General features: G+C 38.1%; 1 protein-coding gene across 7 annotated transcripts in view; it reads left to right on the top strand.

Moving 5' to 3' along the window:
- The first annotated feature begins 1,003 nt into the window (after positions 1-1,003).
- Positions 1,004-15,854, top strand: part of PTBP3 (polypyrimidine tract binding protein 3) — a 100,513-nt gene continuing 85,662 nt past the window's right edge. For 2 of the 7 annotated variants that reach the window (XM_081067638.1, XM_081067640.1), the window contains exons 1-2: positions 1,103-1,235; positions 4,197-4,230. In XM_081067638.1, the coding sequence (XP_080923764.1) occupies positions 1,228-1,235; positions 4,197-4,230 (42 nt within the window). In that variant the 5' untranslated portion in view covers positions 1,103-1,227. Of the gene's footprint in view, positions 1,236-4,196; positions 4,231-15,854 lie in introns of all 7 variants that reach the window. The other 5 variants (XM_081067642.1, XM_081067639.1, XM_081067645.1 and 2 more) reach the window with 4 other exon arrangements.

Below are 15,854 nucleotides of genomic sequence, written 5' to 3'. Positions count from 1 at the left end.
AAAGAAAAAGAAAAAGAATTTGGTCGAGGAGAGTGTTTAATGGCTTACGTTTTGATGATCCGTGAATGGAAAAATCACTCAATTTCAGAACTACACAGACTATAAAAGGGAAAAAACACAAGTGAGTTGCCGCCATATACACAATTTTGCTCAACCTAGAGGAAAGGGCTCTCAAGCAGCTGTGAAACTGTGGGTAAATGACCGTACTTGAGTCCAAATTTTTATCTGAAAAACGGGAATCACTCCCTCTTAAGTTTTTGCTGTTTGGTGTTGTTTTACATGGAGGAAAGTGTAAACTTACAAAATGCTGGCATTATAGTGGCCTTTCCATATTGTGCAATGAATGCTTCATATAAATTCAATCCCAGACTGTCGGGTCGAAAAGCCCCCGGAGACTAAAACTGTATAAAAATTCAAATGTTCTCAAGTTCGGAGCAGTCTCTTCCACCTCATTCATCTTAATCCCAAGCATACCTATCGGGCCGGTGCGGATCCCACAACAGACTCCAAGCCCGGAGGGACAACGGACGGGTCTCGCTGGGGTCCCGAGCCCAGGCTTCCTTCAACTGAAGGGCCCAGGGCTCCGAAGACGACAGCCCGCGTCTCGCCCGCGCGCGTGGGGCCGAGCCACCGACAGCCTCACCCTCCAGGCAATTCCGCCGTGGTTCTGGGGCCCTCGCGGGACACTCCTACCTACTCTCGGGAATCGGTTCCCAACGCTTTTCTCGCCGGTAGAGGGAGGCGTCCCAGAAAGGCGGCCCCGAGCGGAGAAGCCCAAAAGCACGAGGCACCCGCGGAAAGGCGGGCGGGGCGTCCAAGCGGGAAGCACAGGCGCGCGCTCCCGTGAACGCCGGAGGGAGACGGGCGCGGGGGGCGCGCGCGCAAGGGGCAGGGAGGCGGGGTCTTAAGGCGACCGCAGGAAGAGGGCGCCCTGGAGCCGCAGCGGAGGCTACCTGTGGGCGGGGCCGAGGGAGGGCGTCGACGCTAAGGGGCGGGATGAGGCGAGGCGGGGACGCGCTTGCGGAGTGGGAAGGCGGGGGCGCGGCGGTGGCGGGATCGTCCCTGGTCTCCGCCCCTGTTTCCCACTCTCCTTCCACCTCCGACCCGCTGGGGCTCCGGAGAGGCACCGCTTGCCCGTCCCCCGGAGCCGCCCTGCTGTCGCCGCCTCCTTCCTCTGCTCGCGGTGAGCCGGTCAGTCCCCGTACTGTGTGCTCCTCCGTCTGGGCCATGGATGGGTAAGTCCTCGGCGGCGCGGCGGCCACGGGGGGCTGCGTGCCCCACTTCCTTTCGGCTCTTGTCCGGACGTGCGGAGGCCGGGGAGCCAGGGAGCGGGGAGCGGTACCGGCGGCCCGAGGAGCGGCCGGGGCCGAGCCCGACGGCGGGGCTTCCGGGCACCTCCTAGGGGAGCCCGAGTCACGGAGCGGCGGTCGGCCTCAGCCTCGCCTTTCCCCCAGAGGCGCCCCCGTAATATCCGCCCCTTCACACCCTCGCACTGGGAGTGGAGGAAAGCCCCGGGCAGCCGCGGGGTGCCGGGGCCGCCGTCCGCGCCGAGTCCGGGGAGCCCTGCCCGGCTTGCCGACACTTCCTCTCAGAAAATGGTGCGCGGCCCTGGGGGAGGCGGAGGCGGCGCTCTGGGCGGGCGTCCTCGCGCTTAGGGAGTTGCTGTTTACCGGCGAGGTGGGGCGAGCGCTGGAGCTTCCCCTGGCGGGGAGGCGAGTGGCCGCCGAGCGGTGGACAGTGAGGGCTCGCGTCCGGACACGTCTGGGCGGCGACCTGGCCCCGAAGCCAGGGCCCCACGCGGGCTCTTGACCTGCGGGCGAACCAGCCGAGGTCTCCAGACTTGTGCTCGGAGCTGCGTTAACTAACGATTCTGTCCACCGGGCGTCTGGACTTGGTGACCATGGACGTTCACCCTGCCCCCCCCCCAAAGAAACTTCCTGAATTCCCTGCCATGTATGAAAAATGTTGTGTAAGTGCAATTTTCGGAGAGCCTTCAAAAGCTCTAAAAGTTAATGAGGCCCGTGACCAAAATAAAAAGATTTAATATCACCGATGTAAACAGTTCTCTTGGGACCCAGCGACTTGGCGTGGAACCTGACAGATATTTTTGATGATTAAGGAGACGACTCGACGTTAGTGAATTAATGGAAGGTGGTAGTGTATGTACATCGGGAGGCTTTGAAAATCTCTCCAGCTCTATCAGAACCTGCAGATCCACTTGTCTGTTCCCATTACATCGGGCATTCCAGGTTTTGTCTGGCCTTTTATTTGCTTTTGATGACAAGATTTCTGTAAACCTCTTGGTTGTAGAATATGGAGAACTGGCTTGAACGGGAAAAGCTGGGCACGTGTTGTCATAGTTGAAGATTGTCATGCTGTGTAAAGATGATGAAATCTTCCAGTCATTTTTGTCTTCGTTAGATTTTATCCTATTTTCGTATTAAGTCTGTATGATACATTGGATTAACTCATTTGAATGCCAATTGCACACTGCTACAGACATTAGGCAAAGTTCAGTTTTACATTTCATTTATGGTTGTGATGTTCTTTAAAGCATTTTGTATTTAGTTGAAACTTTGCATTTAATTGAAGCTTCTCGGAGAGCATTATTAAAAACTCATTTCACATCACCTGATTCAGTTACCTTTGTATGTGCGCAACATTTTACTATTTTGTGTAATTATGCCACTATTTCAGTTAGGAAGGGTGTGATATTAGTATTTCATTATGTGTGTGAATTGTAAGACTGACTTGAGATAGGAAGGAAGCAGGTTAGCTTTTTGTATTGGAAATTTGATAGTGATAATAAAGAGGACTCTTGGGTTATGCATCTTGGCTGTTTAACTCTTGGACAACATGTAGTGCAAACTTACTCTTTTGGATAGTGTTTTAAGAAGTTAACTCTTCACTCTGTGGTTTTAAAGCTACAAATGAGTTTAATGATTTAAATATGTGGGCAATAAGATACTAGAATGTAAGTTCATTTAGGAGTTCAAGTAGGTTCATGATTTATTCTTTGCAACAGGACCAATACGATAGTATATTAGTCTTATTTTTTATGCACCACAATCAGTTATTTATCACATTTAGATTTCAGACAAATGAATTTCAAGTTTCTAAAGTAAGGAAAAATAAAAAAATCTATATGGTTGTTCAAGAGAATTAAATTTGTATCATTAAACAGTCCAGAGTCTAATTTGTTTAGTTTTTTAACTAATGATGACATTATAGGTTACTAACAATATATAGAATTTAGTTAGAGCTGTTTTTTAGGACCTATGGAGACAAACTTAATTGAAGACAGTTTCTTTGGAATTAGAAGAGATGGATTTTTGTTCAGCAGAACTTTATAGGGGTTTTTACACCTTGGTGTTAAGGAATGTGGTTTTTAACACAGTGAATTTTGGCTTTCAGGAGGCTAATTAAATTTCTACATTTTCCCACAGCCTGAAAAAGGTCCTTTTTCATTGTTTTCTATAGTTAAAAAACAACAAACCACCAGTCAACATCTTTCTAGTTCCTTCTCAAATCCCAACTGTGTGTGTGTGTGTGTGTGTGTGTGTGTGTGTGTGTGTGTGTGTGTTCATTTCCTCCTGAGGTAATTTATAGTAAAATACAGTTTTGGTGCTGCTGAATTTTTTTTTTTTTTAAAGAAATTCTTTGAAAGTTTTGATGTCTGAAATTGATGTGTTCTGAGAGACTATCTTGGCTGTATTTTGGTGAGCTGTTTTGGGTGGTAGATGAAAAATTGCAAGATACCTACTATTTCTGTGAAATCCACTCACTGGTTTTGTTTCATTTAAAACTTTAAACATGATCATTCATATCAGTGATGTAAGAGCATGAACTTTGGTGATTTTAAGTTTTGGTTTTGGATTTGTTAAAAAGAGATAAATGGATAAACATAAAGTTCACTAATTTTATTAAAGCACAAGTGCACTTTTTATATACTAAAAAATAATTTGATTTATTTGTGGTTTTTTTACATTGCTATTAAAGCTTTGCTTTTACACTCTGCTGTTGCTAGGTTGTCCCATCACTTTTCTTTGTATTAACATTTCACAACTCATCACATTCTTATTTTTATTATTTGTTATTATAATGCTTTTTCTTTTTTTTCTCTAATCTTATCTGTCTTTTAAAAACTTGTTCTCTAACTTTGTTTTCCATTTTCTCTTTTTACTTTTTCCATACAGTGTTGTTACAGATCTTATAGCAGTCGGTTTAAAGGTAGGAATCTTTTACTATCCTTTCATAAGCATTTTTAAATTTTAGTTTTGGCATTTTTTCCCATGGTGAAATCATCTCACTTGTTCATAAAATTATCTGTTTTACTATGTGATAATAATCTTTTATATAGTTCCAAAATAAGTGCTTTTGTAGCTAATGTTGGATTTTACATATTTATAAATAGAGGCTGCAATATTATCTTGTATATCTAAAATGTGAACAAAAAGTTTAGCTCGAAGCTTCACATGAACTGTCATGGTGTGTGTTTCTTTTGTTTTCTTTTAGCAGTTAAATGCAATCTAGGTTCTGATTTCTATCATGTCCTTTCTTATGTTGTCTCTTTAATGTGCTTATGAATAATGAACAGCAGCTGGAGTTCCTACTGTGTCCTAGATGCTTTACATGTATTTTCACTAATTATAATTTCTTCAAGGTAGGTATTAATACTCCCATTTCAGAGATGAAAAAATAGGTTCAGAAATTTTGTGTTCAAGGTGTGATGCACCAGGTTTCAAACCTATGTCTTCCAGTCCAAAGCCTGACCTTTTTTTTTTTTTTTCGTTGTACCTAGCTGCCAGTATTGAAGGTTCTTTCTAAAAGGTAAACAGCAGGAGAGCTGGATAATTAGTATTATCACAGTAACAGTTTTTCTAAGTTATAAGTCATTTCAGTTTTATCGAAGTTTTATTTATTCGATTCTAAAATATAAGTCAAGTAAACAACGTTCATCAATATGAGGCTTTTAAAATATAAATGGGTGTTTTAAGATTTCTTTTTGCAATTTGGTATTTGATATAGCTAAGTTGAGAACCTAGTTTTAGAAGCCACTTACAGTTCAGATCACTGTAGAAAATAAAATAATTCATGTTTTTATTGTATGTATTTTGTGTAAAGTTGTTACACCACTTTATGTCCATCTTTTAGCCATTTCCACACTTCTGCATTTGCACTTACTGGATCTGATGGTAGCGCTCGTATTCTTAAAACACCTTAAAAAATAAGCATAAGTTTAGCATACAGCATTAGAGATTATGTCCAAGATTGACATAATTGGGAACTACTTTTTATACTGTCTTTTGAAGTTGGTGGAGTTAGCTTGCTTTGGCAAACTGAACATATTTTATGAGTGGAAAATATATAGAGGAGTGTCCTTGGGCAGCATATGGTTTTTTTGTTGTTATTTTGTCATAGATATTTAAGTCAGTTTCTCATTTGGGAATGATACTCAGAGATTAGAAACCGCAGGAAGAGATACTCAAAGTAAATGTTGTTTTGGTCTTATCAGAAATGTAATTTGTGATTCTAAAGCTTAGCTGGGAAAAATTGAATATATAAGATATTTTAAAAATTTACCATTTTGGAGTTGAGGAACTATGCTTGAAGGATGGTCATTACTGTTTCCTTGTGGGAAAGAATGTATCTTGATGATTAAAAAAAAGGAAAAATTTGAATGTTAGACACAGGAACTGGATTTGAATACATGATTTGGATTTCTGACTACCTGTTTTGAAGCAAGGACTTTGAAAGCAAAGATCAGATCCTATTTTGGGTTTAAAAAAAAAATAAGATGACTAGTTGATTCACTAAGCGATCTATGTTTTTATAAACCTAAATACTGGAAATGTCTGTAAAATTATTCATTATGGAGAGATTTCTACTTCCTTCCTGGATCCCATTGAGGAAGTGTAGTTATCAAGTAAAAGGCCAACAAAGCTCATAGTTCATCTAGATTGTATAAAACAGTATTAGCAAATTTAAATAAGTCCTTCTAGAATTTTAGTTACTTATATTTTTCTATTTGCTCTCTGAATATAATGATACAACAAATAGTTTTAGCCAGTGGCAAGAGTGGATTTCAAGTTAGGCTCCGTAAGTTGCTTTCCTAGGTTCAAAAAAATAATGATTTCTTTTTTAAAGAATTGAAAATACCCTCAAATATTAAATTCATTTTAGAGAACCCTGAAATGTTTTTAGAGTCAAGTGATTCATTAGAATGTGTCATGAGGGCAGAGATTTTTTGATACTTTCTTCACCATTTTGTTTCCATTGTTTTCCGGCATAATAAGATCTCCAAAATACCTGATTAATGAATGAATGCCAAGTTGTCCCACAGCTAGTTAGGTGGCAAACTTATACTGGAATCCAAACCTTCTAATTTTGCTAGTGTTTCTTCTGTTAGTTACATACCATGGTGAGGAAGAATTGAGTTCATTTGTTAGGTTGAAATTTTCTTGAAGACAGGTAAACATTTTCAGTCAGTTTAGGGCCATAATGTATTGGAGATTTACTTATATATATTTGTGTACCCTAGGTGTTTTATGGTATCAGTTTGAGCCTTGTCTAAATTAGGCAAGAAAATTAGATTTTGGTACTTCTCCTGAAATGTTTATTCCTGTTATGTCGTACTTTGAAATGCTTTTAAAAGCAGAAATAATTGCTATCTTTAATTTTCAATTATTTTAAGTGAAGAAGCAACCAGGTGATTATGAGTGATTGGGCATGTTTCAAGAACTTGATTGTACTAAATAAATCAAAGTGTCAGCATTGTGGGTAAGGTAGCTTTTTGTGTATCTACCTAATTTATACTTTAATTATTCCTAGTTAATTTTAAATATTTCTCATAGTCCTGGTTATTTTTCAAAATAACAATAGCAGCTATTAAAACAAATGATTTTTTTAAATGATGATCTTCCATATTAAACATGTTTTAGTATTTTCCTGAGGTGTCTTCCCCTTTTATGTCATTAGATTATTATAGAAAAACTCACATGTTTAGGAAGGACTATAATTGGCTTCTAATAATTATCACTCCTGTCACTATATAGGAAATAACAATACAGCATATTTAAATTAATTTTAAAGGTCAATTTTCTATTTGTTTGACCAAGGATTAGCAAAGTATAGCCTATGGACCAAATCCAACTTGCCACCTGTTTCTGTAAATAGTTTTATTGGAACACAGCCATGCTCATTTGTTTTCATACTGTATGGCTCCTTTCACTATACAATGACAGAGTTGAGTAGTTTTAAGAGAGACCATGTGACCACAAAGCCTAAAATATTTACTTTCTCAACCTTTACAGAAAAAAATTTGCCTACTGCTGTGCTTGAACTATAGAAAACAAGAAGGCCTTTGCTGGAAATCGTTTTTTCTCTTAAACTGAGTTGTAACTTATGTAGAATGAAATGCACAAGTTTTTTTGTTTTTTTTTTTTAAAGATTTTTATTAAAATATAGCTAACGTACAATATGAGTTTCAGGTGTACATCACAGTTATTCAACAGTACCCACCTGGAACTATACACAGTTATTAACATATTATTGATTATATACCCTGTGCGAAAGAAGTGATCCAGCAACCATCTGACACTGTATCATGCTATCACAATATTATTGACTATACAGTATATTCCTATACAGTATATTCCATCTCCAAGACTTGTTTTACAACTGGAACTCTGAACCTTTTATTCCCCTCTACCTCCCTTTCTAAACTTTTCAATTACAGTTGACATTCAGTATTATTTTAATTTCCACTGTACAGCAGAGTAGTTAAGACATTTACATAATTTATGAAGTGATCCCCCTGACTAGTACCCACCTGGCACTATACATACCATTTTTCCCGGAAAATAAGACCTACCTGGACAATCAGCTCTAATGCGTCTTTTGGAGCAAAAATTAATATAGTAAATAAGACTGGGTCTTAGGTAATATATTATGAGATAATATAACAATATAATATGGGTCTTATATTAATTTTTGCTTCAAAAGATGCATTAGAGTTGATTGTCTGGCTAGGTCTTATTTTGGGGGAAACACGGTATATTTCTTCTGCTATACCCTACATCCCCATCACTACTGTGTAACAACCAATTTGTACTTCTTAATCCCTTCCCCTTTTTCTCCGACCCCCAACCCCTCTCCCATCTGGAAACGTTCAAAATGTTCTCTGTATCTAAGAGTTTGTTTCTGTTTTGTTTGTTTATTTTGTTGTTTAGATTGTACTTGTAAGTGAAATCATATATTTGTCTTTCACTGTCTGACTTACTACACTCAGCACAATACTCTCTAGATCCATCCATGTTGTCACAAATGGTAAGATTTCATTCTTTTTTTACAGCTGAGTAATATTCCATTGTGTGTTTGTACCACCTCTTCTTTATCCATTTATCCATTCAGGGACACCCAGGTTGCCTTCATATCTTTGCTATTGTAAATAATGCTGCAATGAACATATGGATGAGCATGTTCCATCGAAGTAGCGTTGTGGGTTTCTTTAGATAAGTACCCAGAAATGGGATTACTTGGTCCTTCTTGGTCTCTTATTATAATCTTTTTTTTAAAGTCTATTTTATCTGGTGTAAGTATTGCTGCCTCGGTTTTTTTTGTTTGTTTACATTTTCATCAAATAGCTTTTTCCATCTCTTTGCTTTCAGCTTGTGTGTGTCTTTCGATCTGAAGTGAGTCTCTTTTAGGCAGCTTATGTAAAGATCTTGTTTTCTTATCTATTCAGCCCTCCTATCTTTTGATTGGAGTATTTGATCCATTTACATTGAAAGTAATTGTTGACAGGCATGTAGTTATTGTTCTTTTATTCAGATTTTTTATTTATTTTTCTCATCTTAAAGCAGCCCCTCGAAAATTCCTGGAAGTACTAGTTTGGTGGTGAACTCCTTTTGGTTTTTCTTGTCTGGGAAGCTCTTCCTATATCCTTCAAACCTAAATGATAGCTTTGTTGGGTAGAGTAATCTTGGTTGTTAGGTCCTTATTTTTCATCACTGTGAATATTTCATGCCGATCTTTTCTGACCTGCAAAGTTTCTGTTGAGAAATCATCTGATAGTCTTATGGGAGCTCCCTTGTAGGTAACTAATTGCTTTTCTCTTGCTGCTTTTAAGATTCTTTGTCTTTAACCTTTGTCATTTTAATTATTATGTGTCTTGGTGTGGGCCTCTTTGGGTCCATCTTATTTGGAACTGTGTGTTTGCTGGGCTTGTATATCTGTTTCCTGTGCTGGGTTAGGAAAGTTTTCCATCATTATTTTTTCAAATAGGTTTTCAATTCCTTACTTTCTTTCTTCTCTTTGTGATACCCCTATAATGGAAATGTTGGTACACTTGGTGTTGTCCCAGAGGACCCCTAAACTCTTCTCATTTTTTTGGATTTTCTTTTCTTTTTGCTGTTCTGATTGGGTGTTTTCTGCTTCCTTATCTTCCAAATTGCTGATTTGATCCTCTGCTTCATCTAATCTGTTGATTCTTTCTAATCTTCATTTCTATTATTGTATTCTTTATTTCTGATGGTTCTTTTTTATGTTTCCTATCTTCATTTTTATGTTTCTATCTCTTTGTTGAAGTTCTCCCTGAGAACATTGAGAATCCTTATAACCAGTGTTTTGAACTCTGCATCTGGTAGATCGCTTGTCTCCATTTTGTGTAGTTCTTTTTCTAGAGCTTTGTTCTGTTCTTTTATTTGGGACATGTTTCTTTGTCTCCCCATTTAGGCTGCCTCCTTGTAATTGTTTCTGTGTATAGGTAACTCCCATATAACATGGCACTTCTATAACACAGTTTCGTTCGTAGTTTGAGAATTGGGGAAAACCTTCATACAACATGGGATCCTAGAACACAATTTCACTCTGACACGGTTTGAGAATTAGAGAAATCCCCAAACAACAGGGAGCATAAGAGCTTTTTAAGAGCAAAAAGTATCTTATTTGAAATTAGGGAAATCCCCAAATAACACGAAATGTGATAAAAGCTCAGTAGTGATGACGAAGAAAACATTATTTAATACATGGTAATATGTTATACTTTTGGTGAACATTGCTTTAGTAAAGATATTTCTCTTAATTATAAAAATATAATAGTATGTCTGTTAGTTTTTGGAACCTAATCCCCTTTTTGTACTAGTTCTTTGTTTCGTATAACACGGATTTGCATAACACGGCATTTTTTAGGAACCTAACAACCGTATTATACAGGGGTTACCTGTATTAGGTAGAGCTATTATGTCTCCCAGTTTTGGTAGAATGGCCTTATGTAGTAGGTGTGCTGTGGGGCTCAGTGGCTCAGTCTTCCTGGTCACTTGAGCCACTCATTCCATGTGTGTCTCTTGTGTGGGCTGTGTGTGCCCTCCTCTTGTAGTTAAGCCTTGGTTGCTACTTGCACATCAGTGGGTGGTATTGACTCTCAGACTCGTTGGTTGTGAGGTTGGCCCTGAGTACAGTGGAGGAACTGTTGTATAGGGGCTGACCCTGCAGAGCAGGATGTCTCAGCAGGGCTGTGGTGCCTGCCCAATCTGCCCTTTAGGTGTGTTGTCCTTGGAGGAGGCTGGGTGATGCTCCAGCTCCTTTTGAAGTTGGCCACTGGCACGCCAGCTCCAGGGCCACCTGGGAGGGAACCCGCTGAGGGTCAAGTTCAGCACAGCCTGTGCCCTATCCCTGGCCACCCGGCAGGAGCCACAAAGCAGTCCACAGATGGCCGCCGCCCGTGCTGTGCTTGGAAGTGTCTGGAGAGGCTACTGCTAGTATTGAATTTAAGGCTGCTCAACCAGAGGTACAGGACACATTCAAGCAAGTAAGATAATTATTTTCCAATCTGCTTGTTTCAGTTCAAGGTCTTGGGTGGCTGGAGCCTATTCCAGCACTTGGCGCAAGGATAGGTAGAAACTAACCCTGTACAGATGCCCTTTCATTGCAGGGCTCATTACACACTGATGCTCACTGGGACATTGTAGATACCAGTTCACCTCATGTGCACAACTTTGGAATGTGGGAGGCAACTGGAATTCCTAGAGAAAACCCATGCAGACATGGGGAGAACTTGCAGACTCCACACAGACAGTGGCCCCAGCTGGGAATAGGATTTTTTTGTACCTCATGAATGCTGTAACAAAACAATGTTGAACGAAACAATGTTATTTGAGGACCTGCTGTGTTCATACTTCATGTATGTAGTATATGTCTTTGATGTCTGGCTTCTTTTACTCAGCAAAATGATTTTTAGATTCATCCATGTTGCCTCTATCAGTAGTTTGTTCTTTTTGGTTTTGAGAGTATTCATTTTGTGAATATATCACAATATTTAAAAATTAATTCTCATATTGATGGACATTTGGGTTCTTTTCCAGATTTGAGCTCTTACGAATAGAACTACTATAAATATTTGTGAATGCTTTTGGGTAGATGTATATTTCATCTTACACTCTGCTTAGGAGTAGAATTGGATGTGTGTATGTTTAACATTGTAAGAAACTGTCAGACTGTTTTGCAAGATGTGGTACCACTTTACATTCTGATCAGCTTTGTATTAAAGTTCAGGTTGCTGCACATCCTTGTCAGCACTTGATGTTGCCAGCCTTTTTCGCCATTCTAGTGGGTATAACTAGAATGTCTGGTAGTATCTCATTATAGTTTTAATTTGAATTGACCTGATGATTGGTGGTGATCGTACCCTTTCATGTGATTATTAGCCACATGAAACATCTCATGAATGTTTTAAGTTTTTTGCCTTTTCTTTTAAAGTAGGTTTTTTGTAAACAACATATAGTTAAGTCTTTTTTTAATCCACTCTGACAGTCTCTCTCTTTTGGTTGGTTTAGTTCCAACTAAAGGACAGAGATTGTCAGAGTGGGTTAAGTTACTTCAAGGGATGATTAATATAATTGGGTTAGTATCAACCTTTTTCAAGGGGTTATTAATGTAATTGGATTAGTATCAACCCTATTCATAATGGTTTTCTGTTCATTGACTTGTTCTTTGTTTTTATTTTTTGTCTGTCATTTTTTCTTTTTCTCATTTTACTTGAGTATTTTAGATGATTTTATCTCCTTTCTTATATTAATTATACATTCCTTTAAAAAATGTTTTGTGGTTGCCTTATATGTTTTAGCAGTTGCAGTATACATTTACAACTCATTTAAGTCCATTTTCAAATAATATGTTGCTTCATGTATACTATAGATACAGTACTTAGAACATTCCCAGTTTCTCTTTCCTGTTCTTTATGACATTGTTGTCCTTCCTTTCACTTAACCATATACAATAATCATCCACTACATTACTATTATTGTATTAAGTAGTTATCTTTTAGATCAATTAAGAATAAGTATAAAATATTTTATTTTATCTTTATTATTCCTTCTCCACTAATCTTCCTTTCTTTATGTAGATCTAGTTTCTGATCTATATAATTTTGCTTCTCCCCAAAGAGTTTTTCTTAAACATTTCTTGAAGAGCAGGTCTACATAAATTCCCTTTTGTCTGAGAAATTCTTTATTTCTCCTTTGCTTTTAAAGGATACTTTTTATATAGTATTCTAGGTTGGTGGGTTTGTTGTTTTTTTTCTTAATGCTTTAAATGTTTTACTCTACTTTCTTCCTCATACATGGTTTCTAATGAGAAAGAAACATCTGTAATTCATATCCATATTCTTCTATAGGTAAGGTGGCTTTTCAAGGTTTTAGTTCTGTCGGTGGTTTTCTGAAGTCTGAATAATATGCCAAGGTGTATATTTTGTGGTATTACCATGCTTGGCTCTGAGCTTCCTGGGTCTGTAATTTGGAGTCTTCCAATAATTATGGGATATTCTTGGCTATTATTACACTGAAATGCTCCATTCTCTCTCTTTGTTGTTGTTTGTTTATTTCTCTTTCTTGTATTTCAATTTGGGAAGTTTTTATTTTAATGTCTTCGAGATCATTAGTTCTTTCCTCAGTTGATGAACCCATCAAAAGCATTCTGCATTTTTGTTACAATGTTTTTGATTTCTAACACCATTTTAATTGTTTTTCAAAATTTTCATGTCTGTGCTTACATAACTCATCTTTCTTGCATGTTACACATCTATTTTTCCATTACAGCCATTAACATTTTGATCACATTCATTTTAAACCACTGTCTGATAATTCCAAAGTCTTTGTCTTATCTGAATCTGATTCTGGTTCCTGTTTTGTCTCTTTAGTCTTTGTTGTTTTTCCTTGCCTTTTAATGTGCCTTATAATTTTTGTTGAAAGCCCAACATGATGTATCCTAGAATACGAACTGAGATAAAAGGCCTTTAGCGTGAGGTTTTATGTTAACCTGGTTAGGAGTTGGCCTGTGTGTTTCTTTGCTGTGGTTGTAGTGCCACAGACTTGAGATTTGTCTGTTGTTTCACACGCACTTTTTTTTTTTAATTCCCCCCTCATTAAATAGAGTCTGAGCCTTGCAGGTCTTCTCAGCTGTAATTCATTGCTATTATTCTGGAGACCTGTTATGTGGTGGTGTCAAAGATAAAAAAGCCAGACACTAGTTAAGGTGGTAAGGACAGATTTTAATCATTAATAACTATTGCAGTACGTAAAAAAACTGTGAACTGAACTGTTTTGATTTGTATATAGGTAACTTGGCATTTTAGAAGGAGAATGAATTTTAAAAGAGAGAATGAGTTTAAAGGGAGATTGAGTTTACTCCATGACCTCAGTTTTCTGGGCCCCCAAAGAGTTGTTTTTTACTTTATTTACTGTTTTTGTAAGAATGGCAGTGACAACTTCTAAGCTGTTTACTGACCTGGAAGTCTTACCTAAAATTAGGTTTATGTCTTTATCATTAGGTTGTAAGGGTTTTTTATTAATATATTCTAGATGTATTTTTTTAGACATATGTACAGTATTGTGAATAATTTTTCTTGGTCTGTAGTTTGTGTATTCATTTCTTAATGGTATCTTTTGCTAAATAGAAGAATTTAATTATTTTTTTAAATTTAATTTTTTAATTAAAAATTAAGAATTTAATTTTTTTCCTTTCTTTTTTGGGGGGTCATGGCTTTCTTTGTCTTGTCTGGGAAATATGCTTATCCCAAGGTTATGAAGATACTCTTGTATTCGTTTTAGGAAGGCTTTTTTAGCTTTTATAAAAGGGTGGGTCTAAGATGAATTTCAGATTTGTTTTTGTATATGGTGTGTGGTAGAGCTGGAGATTGACTTATTTCCAGATGGCTATCCAATTAGTTTGGTACCAGTTGCTGAAAATTTTTTCCTTTCCATATTGAATTATGTTGGTACTGTTATTTGGAAATCAATTGACCACATGTGAGTGGGTCTGTTTCTGTACATTGTATTCTATCTGTGATCTATTTGTTTATTATGTTACTATCACACTGTCCCGATAACTGTGGGTTTACAGTATGTCTTAAAATCAAGTGGTGTAGGTCCTCCAACTTTGTTGTTCTCTTATCAAAAGTGTTTTGGGTATGCTGTCATTTGAATCTCATTTAAAAATTTTAAATCAGCTTGTCAGTTTCTACAAAATAAGCTGGGATGATGACTAGGATTAAATAGAATATATAGATAATTTTAGGGGATAATTGACATTTCAATCATATTGAGTCTTCTATGAAATAGAATATTTCAATTTTTTAGGTCTTTATTTTAGTACTGTTTTGTAGTTTTCGGTGTATAGATTTTGCATGTATATTTTAAATTTATCACATTTTTCTTTACTAATATAAATGTTATTTCCTTACCAGTATATAGAAATATTTTGCATATTGACTTGTAACTTACGACATTACTATATTATTGTATTAGTTTTATAAGTTAAAAAACTTAGAATTTTTTACATACATGATCATGTCATCTGTGAACGTAGTTTTATTTCTTTATTTCCAATCTGGATGACATTTTTTTTTTTTTCAAGATTTTATTGGGGAAGGGTAACAGGACTTTATTGGGGAACAGTGTGTACTTCCAGGGCTTTTTTCCAAGTTAAGTTGTTGTCCTTTCAGTCTTAGTTGTGGAGGGCGCAGCTCAGCTCTAGGTCCAGTTGCCATTGCTAGTTGCAGGGGGCGCAGCCCACCATCCCTTGCGGGAGTCGAACCGGCAACTTTGTGGTTGAGAGGACGCGCTCCAACTGCCATCCAGGAGCTCAGCTCAAGGTGCCCATGTTCAATTTTAGTTGCAGGGGGCACTGCCCACCATCCCTTGCAGGACTCGAGGAATTGAACTGGCAACCTTGTGGTTGAGAGGATTTGCTCCAACCAACTTAGCCATTCAGGAGCTCAGCGGCAGCTCAGCTCAAGGTGCCGTGTTCAATCTTAGTTGCAGGGGGCGCTGCCCACCATCCCTTGTGGGACTCGAGGAATTGAACAGTCAACCTTGTGGTTGAGAGCCCACTGGCCCATGTGCGAAACAGACTGGCAGCCTTTGGAGTTAGGAGCATGGAGCTCCAACCGCCTGAGCCATCGGGCCAGCCGGATGACTTATTTTTTTTCTTGCCTTAATGCAGATTTTAGGATCGCCAATATAATGCTGATAGAGGTGACAATATCCTTACCTCTTTCCTGTTCTTAAGGGAAAGCAGTCAGTCTTTGTTAGCTGTACATTTTTCTTAGATGCCTTTTTTCAAGTTGAGAAAATTCCTTTGCATTTCTTGTTTCTTGTTTTTTGGTAACCTGAATTGATGTTGCATTTGGATCTTTTGAGGAATTTGTATATTTCAGTAAGTTAACGGGCATAAAGTTGTTCATAATATTTCCTTATCCTTTTAACATCTCTTGGATCTGTAATGATTCCCATCATTTCAGTTCTGATATTGATAATTCACTTTTTTTTAATGATTTGTCTAGCTAGAGGCTTTCAGTA

The sequence above is a fragment of the Rhinolophus hipposideros genome (assembly GCF_964194185.1).
Source record: "Rhinolophus hipposideros genome assembly, chromosome: 11".
Classification (NCBI taxonomy): Eukaryota; Metazoa; Chordata; class Mammalia; order Chiroptera; family Rhinolophidae; genus Rhinolophus; species Rhinolophus hipposideros.
This window is presented reverse-complemented; position numbering and strand designations above follow the sequence as displayed.